Source organism: Poecilia formosa, unplaced genomic scaffold, assembly GCF_000485575.1.
Source record: "Poecilia formosa unplaced genomic scaffold, Poecilia_formosa-5.1.2 Scaffold125, whole genome shotgun sequence".
Classification (NCBI taxonomy): Eukaryota; Metazoa; Chordata; class Actinopteri; order Cyprinodontiformes; family Poeciliidae; genus Poecilia; species Poecilia formosa.
Genome location: NW_006800064.1, coordinates 197,617 through 215,189, shown reverse-complemented (window position 1 = coordinate 215,189; position 17,573 = coordinate 197,617). Strand labels below are relative to the sequence as shown.

General features: G+C 37.6%; 4 protein-coding genes across 6 annotated transcripts in view; 3 read left to right on the top strand and 1 right to left on the bottom strand.

The window, feature by feature from the left end:
* srgap1a (SLIT-ROBO Rho GTPase activating protein 1a) overlaps positions 1-2,634 on the top strand; it is an 81,678-nt gene extending 79,044 nt beyond the window's left edge. For 2 of the 3 annotated variants that reach the window (XM_007561326.2, XM_007561328.2), the window contains exon 22: positions 881-2,634. In XM_007561326.2, the coding sequence (XP_007561388.1) occupies positions 881-1,288 (408 nt within the window). In that variant the 3' untranslated portion in view covers positions 1,289-2,634. The remainder of the gene's footprint in view (positions 1-880) is intronic. The other variant, XM_016676043.1, reaches the window with a different exon arrangement.
* A 295-nt stretch (positions 2,635-2,929) lies between these two features.
* On the bottom strand, positions 2,930-7,984 carry cfap263 (cilia and flagella associated protein 263). Its single transcript, XM_007561325.2, has 9 exons — positions 7,832-7,984; positions 7,173-7,308; positions 6,433-6,594; positions 6,207-6,356; positions 5,701-5,823; positions 5,176-5,274; positions 4,958-5,065; positions 4,350-4,505; positions 2,930-4,162 (listed from the first exon to the last, which is right to left on the bottom strand). The coding sequence occupies exons 1-9, from the start codon at positions 7,900-7,902 to the stop codon at positions 3,989-3,991; spliced, it is 1,179 nt and encodes a 392-aa protein (XP_007561387.1). The 5' UTR covers positions 7,903-7,984; the 3' UTR covers positions 2,930-3,988.
* Positions 7,985-8,205: 221 nt separating this feature from the next.
* LOC103144373 (poly [ADP-ribose] polymerase 12-like) lies at positions 8,206-14,775 on the top strand. Its single transcript, XM_007561321.2, has 11 exons — positions 8,206-8,625; positions 9,479-9,614; positions 9,710-9,983; positions 10,101-10,262; positions 10,349-10,532; positions 11,417-11,591; positions 12,260-12,486; positions 12,604-12,691; positions 12,790-12,917; positions 13,070-13,221; positions 13,326-14,775. The coding sequence occupies exons 1-11, from the start codon at positions 8,303-8,305 to the stop codon at positions 13,580-13,582; spliced, it is 2,106 nt and encodes a 701-aa protein (XP_007561383.1). The 5' UTR covers positions 8,206-8,302; the 3' UTR covers positions 13,583-14,775.
* A 1,011-nt stretch (positions 14,776-15,786) lies between these two features.
* On the top strand, positions 15,787-17,339 carry LOC107837242 (alpha- and beta-fibrinogenase stejnefibrase-1-like). Its single transcript, XM_016676042.1, is given in 6 exon segments — positions 15,787-15,826; positions 16,014-16,203; positions 16,282-16,415; positions 16,418-16,460; positions 16,613-16,674; positions 17,212-17,339. Coding segments are annotated over 6 exon segments (561 nt in total). The 3' UTR covers positions 17,304-17,339.
* Positions 17,340-17,573: the final 234 nt, after the last annotated feature.

Sequence of the window (17,573 nt, the reverse complement as noted above, 5' to 3'; positions counted from 1 at the left end):
CTATGAACACGCAAACTATTAGCTTCACAGGCAGACAGCAGGGGGCACAGCTTGGCATCGGGACTCCTTCGGTAGAAGTTTGTGTCGCAATAATGAAAATCATCACAATCGCTTAGAATATCCATTTCAACTCAGTAGTTGAGTTGTTCAGTTTGTGTATTTGACTATATTCATAAGTATGAATATAGCGGCAGATATATTAAAGTTCAGAGACCATTCCTGAGGTCACAAAGAGCTCTTGTGATTGTGCTAGGCTGTCTGCCTGCCTACTGTGAAAATGCTCAGATGATTCTTTCATCATCTCTGCATCTCTTTCCTTGTAGAAAGTCAGCATGCATGATATTTCCTCTGGCTCTATGCATGCATAGTAGAAAACGTTCACTGTGTTCTCCTTATTTCTTTAGAACGTTTTCCTTTTCAGCTGTGTTAACACTTGTAGCTTACAATAGTTAAATCCATTTCCATGTACAATATTGGGAAAAAAAATGAAAAGCTAAAAGAAAATACATGAGCCTAAAGCAGGAGAAAGTCAGGAGAACTGGCTAGCAGTAGCTTGGAGGTCTAATGAACTAGCACCTTCCCCATGGATTCCACTAAAATATTATGACTTCTAGTGGAAAGTCATAATCTAATTTACCATATTTTCAAGATGTTTAGGTTTTCTTGCTCTAACATTTGGTAAGATTCGGCCTTCAAAATACATTTTTGTTCATATGCATGCAGTTGTCTTGATCATATTTTGCCTATGAACACTTTAACTTTCTCCTTTGTAAGTTAGAATGATCCTACAGATAGCTTTTAGGTTTTGATGTATAGACTCTGTTTCTCTTCTGGTTCTCTCCAAAGTCCTCACCTCTCTTCCACTCTTTGTGCTTTGCAGGACATAGAGGAAACGATGAACACTGCCCTTAACGAGCTGCGCGAGCTGGAGCGGCAGAGCTCAGCTAAGCACGCCCCTGACGTTGTGCTGGACACCCTGGAGCAGCGGCAGACCGCCGGCAGCGGCGGCGGTGGCCCCACTATGGCAAGTTCAAACGAGTCCCTGAGCCCTATCCACGGCGTCATGCTGAGGTCGACGGCCAACACCGAGCCACCAATCCGCCGCAGCACCAGCTCCTCCAGCGAGGCCATGAGCACCTTCAAGCCCATGGTGGCGCCACGCATGGGGGTGCAGCTGAAACCTCCTGCTCTGAGGCCCAAACCTATGGTCATGCCTAAGTCCAATCAGGCCCCGCAGCCCCCTGCTGGGGCTGCTCAGGACCCTCTAGATAAATCCTGTACCATGTAAGCTCTGGGAAAAAATAAACAAAAAAAAAAGAACAAGAGATGGAAAGCAAAACTCTCAGCCCATTCCTGGGAGTCTCTGTCTGAACTTCCACCTGTGTCGTCAATGCACGGAAAAGAAGAGGACGAGATCCAAGAGATCTTTGTAACCTTTCCAATTATAAGATGTAGTTGCAATGTAGACTTGTTATCCGAGCAGATCGTTTGCGTCAGCAACATGCGGTTTTATTTTAATATGCTTAGGTTACTAACTACCTTACAGTATAAGGTTTTTAAAAACGAATTTGAACAACAAATCACAACATCTTCCTTGAGATTTTAGATTTAGTTTCGTTGACAAGTGATAAAGAACTAAAGCAAGTTACTTGTAGAGAAGCCTGAAGAGAGAACTGCAGTGACCACAGCGGCTAAAACGAGAGAAGATTATTTCTGGGAGTGTCCTTGAAGCCGTGAATCCCACCAACGTTCTTACAGACTTAACTGGAAATGTAACTGATTTTAACATTCTGATGTTAAAACGGTGCTGGACAATAAACTGCTTAAAAGGCTGCCAATCCTGTGGCTCTGCAACTTATTTATTAACGGTACTCTGTTAATAAATGAAAAGTACTGAAGCTTGTACCCTTCCTTTCGGTAGCATGTAAACCGCAGCTTTTTTTCATTTTATTTTCTGCAAGGTGTATGATCAGTCGTCTTACGCGGAGGTGTAGATTACGCCTCTTTTCTGGGCTCACTCAGATTGATGAAATTTTGTTGTATCAAAACAAGAAGAAAGGTGGAAGAACTGGATAAAACCACTACTTTGTTGTGAACCTGTGTGCTTCGATTTCTGCGTCTATACCTAAAACTGTAAGTATGTCTTTGTTTATGTGTCAACCATGAGTGTGAACGATGACTTCAGACGTTTTATCACACAGTGCGGACCACATGTCATAGCCTTCTGTATGCCTTGGCTTTATCTACCCAAAGACTTGTGTATAGGTGAAAGCATGGATGTTGAACCTCCACATTCACTGATGCGTTTAGACTTACGGCAGCATCTTTGCCCGAGTTTCTGCCGGTAGCCATGGACCTTATGACTGTTAGTGTGAAAGCCTCGTCATACAGCCGCCCTCCTCGTCCTGCTTCTGTCTGTGAGGGAGGCTAACAGTTTGAGCCTTACAGTCTGTTCTGTTCAGGTGAGCATGTTGCCTATTGTTTTTTTTTTTTGTTGTTGTTGTTGTTGTTGTGGCTACTTCTCTTGGACTGGTATTATTACTTCTGTGTGGATTTATGAGTTCAACTAAATGACATGGGGAAAAAAACTAAAAGACTGCACATTGCCCTGCTCCGGAACAATAATTTCAAGATGGAAATTTGTTTGTGCCAGACTCTGTAATATAGAAACAATCGCTGGATCCACGTCATTTGTATATTATTATACATGGATCTGGTTTGCAAGAATAGGAAATGCTCTCTAATAGCAAGTTTACACCATCTTTGACTTGACTAAAAAAAACGTGTGAATGGATCAAAAGTTAATTTCTGAATTAATAATTTCATTATTTTTATAATCGTTTTTGTTTTCCGTTTGATTTTGGAGGGTTAAAATCACTCTGAGCCCATGTTGCAGAAGACGTTGGCATCAGTATGAAGCCAGTTGTCGTTTTTTTGTTTTTGTTTTTTTTTCTGGTCACAATGTAACATGATCAGCAGCAGGACTCCGTTAAGCTGTGTGTGAACTTTAAACTAGTTTGTTCTGTACATCAGTAGTATGTACTTGTGAAAAGTGCCTTTGAAAATGTTTAAGTGGAACTTCAGACATTCTGTCCTGTTGCGTTTTCAACTTAGATGCTGTGGTTTTCAGTAAAATGCAGTGTAGCGAGTAGAAATGCATTAAGACTTAGTTTCCCAAACGGCTCTATGGCAGATATAATATTAACCGGCTTACACATTGTGACATTGCACTTTTATGTATATACCTGTAAATATGGCATGTAACATCACAACATCTAAAGTTCTTTCAATGGAGGATTTTTTTTTTTTAATAAAGAAAATAGTTTGTCGAATCTGAGGTGGATTTTTCTTTATTTACTTTTATTTTAAAGAGTTTCAGTGCATTTACAGGACATCGCTTAGGGAGTTTTTGCACAGGTGAGACACAAACATCAAGACGTACAAAAATAAAAGGTGTTTGTCACACATGGTTTTAATTCAATAAAGATATCTGCCAAGATTTAACAAAACATTTGTTAAATGTGATGGTACATTTAGCAAAACTTGCAGGCATCACATCACCCTGCAGACACTCGCGCCATCGTTTCCAGAAGCCTGAATAATTTCTTCTATCCCATAAGAGTTACTACAGCGAAAGCTTTTATATATTTTTTTAAATAAAGTAGATAATGTGAATGTATCCATGTACTCCTCAGTGAAATTGGAAAGGTGGGATAGACCACATGAGATAAACATTTGGCTTCCAATTGACAATCTCGAAAATTTGAACAAAATTCTAAATATAAATTCTACACTTATTTTTTTTTTTCATGATTGTTCCTTTGTGGAAGACTACATTTAAATTTAAAAGAAAAGACACAAAAAGTTGCATCTTCATACTTGCGCTGTTTTTAAGCTACTTATCCTGTCGGGTGAGATTAGCTTTGAAAAAGTATCACGTTTTTGTGATTTCTAATGATATACTTTTACTTCATTGCTATCTAGAAAATCATTTGTCTAAAGTACAGTCTTCTGCTATATGTAAAGTACAGTCTTCTGCTATATGTGGGAGCTTTACTGAGATCCGAGGATTGCCATACCGACTTCCAGCCTCAGCGCTGTTTGAAGGAGTGAGAGTGCCTCTCTGTCTTCTCCATTCTCTACTGTGAGTCTTCAAGGCCATCTAGTAAAAACAAAGACTGTGTTGTGTTGGATACAATAACACAGCAGTTCCCTCCACCCAACCAGCCAGACATGTTTGTGTACTGAAATTAAAATTTTGATTATATTGATTACACGTGGGACAGATCCAGCAGATCATTACTGGGAGTCACGATAAAGCGCCGGGTAGGGCTAAAATATATATTTACCTCAGCAATCCCAACATGTCTCTTCCAATGGTGAATGCTTTGTAGCAGCTTCTTGTGTTTTTCCTTGGCGAAAAAATACTCTGTGATATCAGGAACGTGATAATCTGTAAGCTCTTTGCACAGGAATTGGTTGAGCCCCTCTGCCTTTAAACTCTCCTAAAGGAAGAAAAAAAAAAAGTCAAAAAGTATATATTTTTTATACTAATTAACAAAAGAATGGATTTTGTTTAATTTCAAAAGAATCTCAAATTTATCAGAAACAAGTTTGTAAAATTATCAGTAGTTGAAAGCATTTCTTTTTCAACTTCAACTGCTACAAAAATACTTCACTTCATAGTTGCTAGGTTTTACAGTCATATTCTTTAATTTAAATATTATTGAAAAGTTCAAATATTTCAGTAACTCAATTTACTAACTTAATTATGTTATATAGATTAATTAAAATTACATTTTGAGCTTAATGAAAAACATGTCTAATACTTATTCAAGGACTGTTCTTTTGTTTTTTCAAAAGGTACTTTTAGTTTAACAAACGAATCTTATCCAAATGCATAAGCCAGTTTATTGAATATGGCTTCAAGATTTCAGTTTTGATTATTTTTAACAACCTTCTTTGCACGTTTTATCTCATTCTCAAGTTTTGCAAGAAGTTCCTTTCTTTTAGTGATGTCATTGCTCAGCTCTGTGGACTCCAGTGTTAAACTCTGCAGCTTCTCCTGTCCCCAAAAACACAAACAGATGCAGATTTGACAATAAAGGCAAACTTTACTGTTAAAATGTTCTGTTTTACACATAAAGCAAATGGCATCTTTTCACATAAAGTTACCTTGTGTGAACTGAGGAGACGCTGAACCTTAGAACTGTTGTGTTTAAGTTCATTTAGGTTTTTGTCCATTCGGGGTTCATCATACTCCTGGAAAAATATCTATTGGACAGAAACACCTAAATTATTTTCCAACAAGCAAAAGTTATGCAATGATTTAATCAGCTGCTTCTTAAATCTTTTGATACATGACATGTTCAGAGTTTCTTTACATTTCTCATGTAAATATTTCAGCTTTTTCCAGAATCAAGTTACCAGTTACTTTCGTTCATTTTAAAGTATAAGATTCATGGAAGGGAGGGATGGAAGGGCATCACAAAGAACAGAAAGAAAAAAGGAAGGAAAAACAGGGAGAAAGATAATCACTAGAACAAGCACAGAAGGACAAAACAAAGAAAAGGAGGGATAGACACAGGGAAAGTATGATGCATAGAAAGAAGGTAAGAGCTAAAGAACAACGTTTATTCGAGGGATTCAAGTCTTGGGACATAATTACAACCTTTTCCACTTCTGTTTTAATAAACTCACTTCTTCCTCTACTTCAAATTCTGCTTTTCTCGTCTCTTTTTTCTGTTGGAGCTGCTGCAGGAGCTTCATCACTTGGACTCTCAATGCCTTATTCTTCTGGTGAAACTTTTCCAGCTGGGTGACCTGTTATAATTCATTTTAGTAGTTACAAGAACATGATTAATGAAGCAGGATAGGGATAGATATTTGAGAAAATAATAAGGGTAAAAAAAAATTTATGAAAGGGAATGTTATGGTATTATTAGTAATGGTAATATTCCTGACATTTGTCACATAGAGAGAAAGGTGCACAAATAGTACAAAAGTCAGTTTGTATTGCTTTTTTCCAGATCTTATAACATGATTTTGTTAAGATTATAAATGCAGAAATATGTGAATAAGTGGTGGAAATTGCTTGCTAGAAGGAGCATCTGTTTTTGGAAAAAAATACAAGTATGAGAACACAGAAACTGTTCAAATAATTTTCTTGCATGTGCAGGTATTATCTGACTGAAGCCCGATTTTACCTTTGATTTGTCTTCGATGTGCTGGAGAACTTTCTCTAGCTCCTTTACTTCCAGAAAACTGCCTTTCATAGGTTTTAAGAATCTGCGTTCAAAATCTTTTTTGGCTTTCTTGATCTCAGTTGAACGCAAGTCGGCTTCTTTTATAAAAGACTGGAAAACAAAGCAGAACCTCTGAACAAATGTCTCTCACGTATGTTTGTTTGTGTTTGAAAAAGCTTGTTGTAACCTTGTAGTTGTCCAGAATTCTCTCGTAGTTCGCTTTGAGTCTTTCCTGATCTGCCTGTGTCTCAGTTGCTTCTCTCTGTGCCACATAAAGTTTTTGCTCCAAGGTCAGCAGCTGGAGAGGCTCTGATAAGTTGTACTGAGGCCTCTGCCTCCTCTCAGCTCCCTGAGGAGACACACAAAAACATAAAAAGTCTAATGCGACAACATAATTAGATTTTGGAGGTATTTCACCAAACCAAGCAGGTTACTGCAACACTATCCGAAGTCTTAAATCATATTTTTATATTTAAATAACTCAGGGATTATACTATTGTACACATATACTTCCTGGGAATAGTGCAGTTTGCTACTCATACTCCAAAAACAGTATCTTTTCAAATTTTAGCGATAATCGCACAGATTTTGTTACAGCAAATACCTAACTACTTATCTACTCTGTAATATTACCATGTAAAAAAAATAAGCCGTACAATCAAACAGTCTAGTATTCTCTAGGTCACCGATAAGCCCAAATAGCATGAGCCCTTCAAGCAGAAGAGATTGTGATGTTTGACTCTAACTGCTTATTTGTGTTTGGTTTGTCAGACACAAAACTGGTAAAGTGAGGACCTCTGTGGATCTTTCTGCTGAACTTTATCCCATGGTTTAATGTTCTACTTGTGGAGACCAGTACTGTATTAATGGTTTATGTTTCCATAATGTATTTGCTTTTTTCTGTATGGAAAGCATGGGTTTTCTTACCCCACCATCCACGTTGGAGCCTTGTGTTAATTGCAGACCTTCTCCCCCAGTTTTGGACTCCAAGTGCTGAGGATCCAGACGACCAATGAAGTGTTCAAACATGTCATTTTCTGCCAGGAGGGCTACATTAGAACCCCTATGACAAAGAAGGAATTGTCTTTATTTTAATTATACATCGGATATCCAAGGTAGCTTTCTGTTGATAATATAAACACAAACAAAATTAATAAACAAATCTGCTTATCTTGTGACTTAGAAGCTATAGCAAAGAAGAATAGCAGTACTTTACTTTTTAACCAGTAAAGTTATAAAGTAAAGTCCTGTATGTGTATATAAAAAAGTATTAATATATCTTTGTCATAAGTGTGCAATGTGATGAAAGTTGCATTAACACTGAAGTCACCTCTCTAAAGTAAAAGCTGTAACTGTATCGGCAAGTAGGTAAGTTACACTTTTGTAAAAGCGTTAAAAGTATATAGAGAAGTGATTACCGTTTTTTAAGCAAGTATTTAATTTATCTATTTAGATATTTTTACTATAAGATAAGCATAAAAAAACCCCTGCTATCTAAGAATTAGCAGTCAACAGGTTTAAGACAAATCTGGTACGTCAAACACGCAAACTGTAACTGAGCTCCTCTAAATATTTTATATTTTTACCTCAGTTCTTTAACTTGGTTGTGAAGAAGTTCTTTCTGTTTATTTACTGGATATTGTTCTTTTACTTCCATCAAGAGCTCTTCCTGCTGGATTGCTAGGAACGGAAGTATTTAAACAGTGGTTGCCATGGTTCGCATTGCTTTACGTACTGACGTAATGACGTAAAGATCCTATTTAAAGATTCATGTTTTGAGTTTGGGCTCGACTTTCAGATGTTTTATTGATAAGTAAATAAAGCTAATTTTGTTTCTGACTCTCACACCAGACTATCTGCATCTTAAAAGGAACTAAAAAGAACATAATTGTTCAGTTTTGGGAACGCGTCAGTCCTGCTTTTTTTTTTTTTTTTCAACAGAGTTTCGATTTAAGTTTCGGTTTTCAGTTCTATATAAATGGGCCTGTGCGTGTTGTTGCCTCAAGTCAGCTGTAAACTGTTTCCTTGAGTGATTATTTGATGCATCTTCTTTCGGGATGGCATCGACTAGTAATTCAAAATTAGTTTTCAAGATTCTGTGCGATAATGACGGTTGTTTAGAGGTAAGGCAGCTGAATGCGAAGCTCGCACAAAACAGCTTTGGGGTTAAACTAGCGAACCTGCGTTCCGTTCTCTTCGACGACGGTAAAATTGCGATTCGGGAGGGTAAACAGCGGGTTCCTGACGGTAACATCAGGCCTGACAGTCTGATTGTTGCTAAAACCAGTTTGAGGCTTTGCCAGAAAAAAGCTGGGGAATGCGGACAGTGTGATAGTTTACACTTGTGCAGGTATTTTGTCTGCGGAGGCTGCACCTTCGGGTAAGTTTCTTCTGTATATGTCAACTGCTTTTAATATAATGCTTGTGGCATCTCTCATAAGTTATTTAAGGTCATACATTAGATGCGGCTTAAACTCAGTTCGAAGGTCTTTTACTTGTATTGGATTAGAGGCACTGAAACAGTGGAGCCTTAAAGAAAATCATAATAAACTTAGTGGGAAATTTAAGTTTGTGAAAAATAATAATAATAAAAAAACATACAGTTAAATGTTTTATTATTATGTCAATACAATGAATCGTTTAAAAAAATCCTGTACAATTACGAAAACATTTAAACTGTCGGATTTAGTTGCATAATCAGATGTGCAAGTTAGCCAATCTGGACCAATGGCATTGTCCTTGGGAGTTTCAACCCAGATCAACCGACTTCGACAGGTAAAATGAGTTCAGTGTGTCGCAGATCTCCAATGAAAGAAAATGTATATAGAATTTCTGAAGTTGATTTTCAACTTTAATCATTTAACTTCCTTTTTATTTCATCCAGACGTTGGGAGCATTTAACATTATTCAATCACTAGAGAAAAAAACCCCCAAAAGATTATTTTACATTAGAAAACTACTTGAAAAATTATTTTTCTTTCAATAATTCAGTAAAAAGCATCTTAACTCATCAATTACATCGACTCATTACAGATGGAGTAATTTATTTAGTGCTTGTTTCTGTTAATGCTGAAAATGAATAACAGTTTATCATAGATACTGAAGATAGACAAATAGACAGACAGGCTTCGGTTAAAAAAACAGAATGTGTTTTGATTAATTAAATTAATTAATTAGATGAATTTGTTAATTCAATACAACGTCTTTAACTGGAAGGCATTTTATTGTTTTAGACCCAAGTGTAAAAATCCGCACAGTTTGGCTTCTCCACACAACGCTGATCTTTTGCAAAGGTTTGGTCTCCAGGATTTGACAGAGAAACAACTTTTCCAGCTTTTACTGCAGAATGATCCTTTTCTTCTTCCTGAGGTAGGCATTGCTGACTAAAATCATAATTAAAACATTATGCTATCACATTATGCTTGACACATTTAAATATTGTCCTCTTCAATGACTCTCTAAAGGTCTGTCCACATTACAACAAGGGTGATGGTCCATTTGGCTCCTGCAGATTCACCACCTCCTGCACGAAGCTCCATGTCTGCCTGCATTTCCTCCAGGGTGACTGTAGGTATGGCTCAAGATGCAAGAGAAGCCATTCCGTTGAACGAGGAATGAAGCTTTTCAAAGGATTCAGTCAGGAGAATATGCAAAACCTTTACAAGATTTACAGGAATAAAGTCATCATCACTGGACAATGTGGACAGCACGAGACTCCAGCTGCTGCTGCTGGTCCAGGTAGGTCTCTTTAATGAAATTATGAGTTTTGAGATAATTTTTCTCTTGATAATTTCTCTCCTTTTTTTTTTTTTACTTTTGAGTATTATATGACATGCATATATGCATCTCCTGCAGTGTTTCCAGAGGTGACATTCAGTCATCAGCTGTCTTCCCATCAGCCTCACCAAATGAGTCCTAGAAGTCCCACCAACTCTGTCAGTCCTTTAAAACCTAACAGTGAAGGTGAAAGGAATGAGATCTGCCTCTATAATATTCGCAAAAGCTGCAGCTTCAAAGGTACCTGCTGCTGGTTGAGCTGACCCGTCACTCCTGACGTAAATTTAATCCCTATGTAATGTTCTAAGTTGAGTTTTCTATTGCAGAGAAATGCGTGCGTGTCCACTGGAACCTACCGTACAAATGGGAGGTGTTACACAGAGATGGTGTTACTTGGAAGGACTTGCCTTTAATGGAAGAAATTGAAAAGGCATACTCTGACCCAACTTGCAACACTAGCAGGGATCCACTGATGCCTACATTGGGAATTCTCTCGAGTCTGAAACTTGGGTAAAGAGAGACACAAATGTTCAGTATTCAGATTGCAGATGTTTAGTGTTCTGTGATGCATACAGAGTCTAGCAAAAGTATTTAACCCCCTGCCCCCCCCCTAAAAAAAACTTTAAAGTATTTCATCTAATAGATCAACACAAAATGGTGCATAATGGTAAGCTAAATTAAAAATAATGCATGAATTTCCAATCTAGCAAATTGAGCATGATATTTCAGCCTATTTTACTCTGCTGCACCCAAGTTAAATCCAGTGTGACCAGTTAACTTCAGAGAGAATAAAGTCACCTAATTGGTAAATTAAGTTCAATTTAATAAATTAAATTGTTCAGAGAAGCTCTTGGAGCTTTCCTCTGTCTTTATACTTTTTGTATAAAGACAGAGGAACACAGATTAGGGATAAACTTGTGAATAAGTTTAAGGAAGAGTTAGGTTGTAAATGCTATCACAAGTCTTTAGAAACTCAGTGAGCAACACAATTCGCTTCATCATCCAAAGCTAGAAAGTCTATTTCTCAACTGATTGACTTGGCAAGGAGATAATTAATCACAGAAGCAGCCAAGATGGCCATGGTAACGCTGGAGGAGCTGCAAAATACACAAATCAGGTGGGAGAATGAGCTGGAAGGACAGTTACGTGGCAGTTTTCTGTTGATGAAAGCAATATATATAACTTTACGGCCTTCATATAAAATTATATGTGTTGTGAAAAAAGTAACTCTACAGATCATTGTGAACACATCTTCCTCACATGCTTGAGCATAGTGGTAGTAGCATCATGGATAAAATGATGGACAAAATACAGACAGCTTTAAAGGGATTTAAATATGCTATATATGAAGACATGCTGATAGCAGTGATACGGGGAATCTACTTTCCTTTCAGATCTGCATCTAACATTAAGCAGCATGTTGACTTTAACACGATGACCTACGAAGGGTCTCCAGTTCGTCGCCTGTCCACAGCTTCTTCTGTCCTACATCCGCCACACTTCATTCTCACAACTCAGTGGATTTGGTACTGGAAGGAAGACAATGGTTTATGGATCGAGTATGGACAGGTGATTGGAATATAACTGTAGTTAAACTACGTATTACTGTTATGATTAATGGACGACTTTACAAAATAGAAACTCTCGTTTTTTCTACTTGCATGCATTTATAAATAATTTCTTTTAAAATCTTTCACTTTCAGTTAATTCATCCAACAGTAAAATGACAGTGACCGGTCATTTTACTGTTAACTTAAGCTAACCTGAAAATGTACAAGCCCCTCTATGACAGACTGAAATAGCATACCTGCTCTGTCAACCACTTGGAAAAAACATTTTTCATCCCGATGCATCTTTGTCCTTGTCCCTCGGAGAACAGAGCTTTCTGTTCTCCGCCTCTCCATCTGTAGGTCCATGTCATAAGATGACAATATGAGTTAAATGAAAGAATAAGATCGCGCCCCAGCGCGTTCTTAATTAGGAGTAAGTTTTCCACCATTGCTTTGGCGTTCCTTATAGCGCAACGCCCCAGTATGTTCCATATAGAGCACATCCACTTTTTGTGCCACTGATTACCAATCAAAAATTACTTTGTACCAGTTCAAGATGTTGATGTCTATTTGTATAGCAGCTGATTTGTAGTGGTCACTGATGTGGCATGAACACCACATTTCTATCATTTTTATTTTCAATAAATTCTACACTTTGATGTATTTTTATGTTTGTGCTGTTTTCAGGGTGGAGGAGACACCACAGTGACTTCTGAAACTCTGGAGAAAATGTACCTGGCAGACAAGGATGCAGAGATCACTTTCCAGGCAGGCAAACATCAATACACCTTGCATTTCAAAGGTGCAAAAGGAAGCCAGACGATGTTTCAACAGAATTTAAAATATAAAACTAAGAGAGAGATCCGAAGGAGGCCTCGCTTTGTGTCACCTCAGGACGTTAATGACATCAAGAGGTATTGTGTTCATATGTCACAAATTCCTGCTTACACAAATTACTTCTACTGTATGTAGATTTTTTTTTAAATCTTAATTTATTTGGATATTTCCTTTTTTATTGATCTTGTTTATAGTGGATCATCACACAGCTCCAGCTCCTCCACAGCTGAACATATTCCACCCCACTGGGACAAGAAAGCCCTTCCTGATTTGAGTTATAAGGTATATTTATTGTGTAGCCTGCATTTCACTCTGCTTGACGGATTTTGTTATTAAACACACAAGTACCCCTTGCCTTGCGTTTTTCTGTCATGTTTCAGCTCGTGCTCCTCTCCAGAATTGATCCAGATTATAAAATTGAGGAGGATTTCAGACGCACCATGCCTTGCAGTAGAATTGAAAGCATCCAAAGAATCCAGAACCCGTCTTTGTGGAAAGTCTTTCAATGGTGATACACTTTGAAAATTTGCCCTATCCAGTGATAAAGATGAAGCCTTTATCACAGCTTTTTTTTTTTGGTTGCTCGTCATAAAATCCATATTTTGTCATTTTTATCACTTAACTTCTGTGCTGCATAATAAGTCTTATGCTTTATTTCAGGCAGAAGGACCAGATGCAGAAGAGGAATGGAGGGAAACGTGTGGATGAGAAACTTTTGTTCCACGGCACAGAAGAGAGCCTGGTTGACGCCATTTGTGATCAAAACTTTGACTGGAGGATGTGTGGCGTCCACGGAACAGCCTATGGGAGAGGTATAGAAAATATATTCTGGTGATATAATGATCAAATCAGAGTTGGAAAATTAACAATTAGGAATAGAAAAAGTATTGTAACATTTAACTATTTTCCTTTCTAGGGAGCTACTTTGCTAGAGATGCTTCCTACTCAGACAAATATTCCAGAACCCGAGGAAGTCTGAACAAGATCATGTTTGTTGCTCGAGTGCTGGTGGGTGAATACACAAAGGGAAGCAGCAGCTACGTTCGACCACCATCTAAAGCAGGAAGCAAAGCTCTTTATGACAGCTGTGTTGACTCTGAAAGAGACCCCAGCATATTTGTGATCTTTGAAAAACAGCAGATTTATCCAGAGTATCTAATCAAGTACAGATGAGATAAATGCTTTAATTCCCTTTTGTTAAAGGGAAATAAATCATTAAAAAATGGGTCACTTTTTAGCTTGCTAAAGTCCAGTACACATAAGGGAACATTTTTGCTGGGTTTCTTTGTTCTGTCCAAAGCATGCAGTCTGGCTTTCTTTGTGTATTTTGTACTTGCTGCTCAGTAGCTCTCTTTTTTTTTTCATAACCTTGGGTGACTATATGTCCGTCGGGAGTCTGCCTAAGTAAATGAGTAAATAGTCTTTTGTAAATATTCATTTGTCAGGATATCACAAAAACACAATTTTGAATTTGTTGCTTCTTAGTACTGTAGGTGGCAGCAAGTATATGGGCATTGGACAGTCTTGTATTCTGTCTGTTCATAACCCAAGTCCCCTGAAAGTTGGGGTGCTGACATTTTCATGCAAACCAAAATGTATGGGGGAAAAAAACACAAGTTTACTTGCCTTTACAAATATCATATTTCAGATTAACTGTAAGCCAAACTTATATTGAAGAGAAGGAGCTTAATTATTATCCACCATAACATGAATGGTTATTTAAAAAATGATTTCAAAAGCAGATCATAAAGACTTCCTTTAAATTATAGAGTAAGCATCTATGTACTGATTTACAACAAAGTGTTTTAGAAAGTATAAATACAGAGAAATTGAAACCTGCATGCATCCTCTTGCAAAACCCTAATTATTTTTATTCCTGCCTAGTTAATCTCTGTAAACACCATTACAAACCTCTTGAGATATAAATGATTTTAATATCAAAATGAAATAAATGTTATGTTTAATCTTTTAAAGAAAAGCTGTTTATAGTGTTAAAAGGATGGACTTATCCTATCCAAAGTGCTAATAAACTTTTTCCAAGTTGTCCTCTCACTTTCTTCAAATCAAATCTTTCAAAAGATTGAAAATACTGACCGACACCCGTGTTCTTTTGATCCCACTGAGAGATATTGTCAATTTCATCGCAAACAAAAGCATAAATGGAATCTGTTCCTTGGCTTCATAAAAATTAATTCAACTTTTTCAACATGGCTTCATGATGAACTGTTAGCAGACTCGCTTACGGTGTTAAATGTGACACACAAAACATATTTTGGCTTCATGTTGTTCCCATTTGTTTTTATTTTGCAACGGTCTATTAAGTTAGATATGTGACGTGACGTACAATAAACTAATGGGGAAATAAATAAATTATATCACTAGAATACAAAGAAGAAATTCATTATGTCAATATGAAATGAACATTTCAACATATGAACATTGTGTCTATGCCTAATTCTGTTTAGGCATAGACACTGCCTATATCTGTATAATCATTTCAGAAAATAAATATGAATTTTTGGACTCTGTAATAATCCTTCTGTCTGTATGCACTTGCTCTATCCACCCATCACATGAGTGCCTGTGTAAGTAAATATGTAAATGAAAGCATGTTCATGAATGTGCATGCAAATGCAAATCATATGCAAAAACAGTGGGATTTTTGTCATGATAAATTAAATCTGTAGTAAAAGAACCTTTGAGAACGTATTGGTGGAACATTATTTTGCCGAGGAAACTTCTGTTTTAAATGTAGATTCCTGGCCTGTGTGAGAACTTTGACAAACTGACCTGAAATAGTCATAAACTATGTCTGCTGCCTTACCTCTGCAGGCTGTAGCAGTCTGCCACAACTACACAACTTTATTCAAGAACAAAGTCTACTAGAGTATTGGGATTGAGTTTTACCATGCGCATTCACCAAAAGCAGTTTGCTGGAAATCTGACCGTAGATGCTTCAAAGAAGGTGAATCAGTAGGTTTTGTGAAGTTGAGCTTATTATTTTTCATAATTCTTAAAGACCTGAATTTTAGACACTGGTAAGTCTGCCATGTTTTATCCTTTTAAACAAATTTAAAGGAATCCTACAAATCCTCTCAGCTCACAGTGCTTTTTATTTTGTCATGAAAACATTTGGACTGAAACTGACAGACTGAGCAGCCAGAAATAAAAACTGTTAGACGTACAGTGAGCCTGGGGAACTGTGGATCAGATGCTAGGGGCGCCCAGTCAGCCTGTGAGAGATCACTGTCCGTCCTGTGATTGGACAGATCAGTGTCCGTCCTGGGATTGGAGGCTTCCTGTCCAGCAGGAAGTTGTGAACAGAGTTTAAAAGCTGCTGTGGGACAAGCAGACATTCACATGAAACTGGACCTGCAATGGCTCTGCTGAAGTTTCAACTCCTGCTGCTGGGGCTGGGTGAGTCGGACACACTGGAGATACTGGAAACACTGGACACATTTCAGCTGGCTCTGGGCTCTGAATGCTATGAATTATGTTGATCTGTGTTTTATTTATTTTTTTATTCATTATAAAGCTGTCATGTTGGTTCCTTATTTTTACTGTGTGGATTTCACTTGCTAAAAACAGAAACTTTCCTCTCCAGGTGTGGCAGTGAGCTCAGTGTCCCTACAGAAGAGGGTCGTTGGAGGTGAGAGCTGTAGAGACGATGAGCGACACTATCATGTGAAGGTCTACAGGTATAATCAAATAACATCAAGATTCTGTGGAGGATCTCTGATCAGTGATCAGTGGGTTTTGACTGCAGCTCACTGCAGGAACCCAGAACCAGGATGGTGAGTGAGGAAAAGTTTTAGTGAAAAATCACCAATAACTGTTTTTTTTTTTTAATAATCATGTCTTTTTTTGCCTAGGGTTAATGAGGTACATCTAGGAGTCCATCCTAAAAGTGCTCCAAAGTGGACTGATACAGTCACTCAACTTGAGGTATATAGAGATAGCAACGGACGTTATCATGACATCATGCTCCTGAAGCTGTCAAGAAAAACAGAAATCCGACCAGACTACCTGACTTTCCAGATGCTCTCCTACTGTAAATCTTATCTTCTCAAATTTTAGAATCTGGTCCTTGATATGCAAGATGAGGCAACGTTCATCCAGGAGAATGTTTGAGCTCTGGTCTCCCAGAGTTAGTCGTTTTTCTTCATGCAACTTATTTTCAGTTTTGTTTTTCTTGTGTTTCAGAGGCACCAAGGTTCAGATTGCAGGTTATGGACCAGCACAAGTTGGCCTTCTTAACAAAAGAAGTGAGATGAATGTTCATGTTTCTCATTGTTTTTGTTATTACCTCAAAATGATTCAGATGATTCAAATCAGTTTTTAGACTCTTTGCTGACGTTGAGCTTAGCAAGCTAGTTGAAATTTTGATAATCAAAAACTCTCTGAGATAAACTGCTTAGAGCTGAAATAGTAAGTTTTAACAAACACGCATTACAGCCAGGTCCCTCCCTCCAAGTGAACAGCATGTACATGAGCATTGATTGACAGTGCTAAGACCCTCCTCTTGGCTCTGATTGGTTGTTTTTGACCTGGAGTGGTGTATTTCTGCAGATGGCTAGAAAAAAAGAGAGGAGGTGGAGGAGATCAAGCTTTTCATAAATTATCTGTCTCATATTAACCATCAGGACATATTGACAGTTTTGATACAAATGTAAAAAAAAAAAAACATTTTATACAAGTAACATCCTGCACTTTAGTAACCTCAGATAACAAGGTGATGTCCTGAGCAAAATGTGTCAAATCTTAAACAGACGTTACAGGTTTATGCTGTTTTTCTTCTACAGTCAAACATGTTCCAGATGGTCTTCAGTGTGCAGAGTTAAACATTGATAAACATGAAAAGTTGGAAAAGATGCGGGCAAAAGCCAAAGACTAAGTTGAGTTACCAGAAGTGGTACAGTGTGAGAAGCTCTAATAACAATTTCCTGCACAAAATTTAGACATTGTTTCTATTTTACCAGAAAATCATAGCAGCAAACAGCTAAAACCTTTGTGTTTGTGACAGGGCGACTCTGGTGGAGGATGTGTGTTCAACGACAGGCTGTATGGTATCACTGGAGATGCATGGTATGCACTCAGTGCACCAAGTGCTTTCATCGATGTCTGTGCCTACAAGCAGTGGATAGATGACACAATTAATTAACCA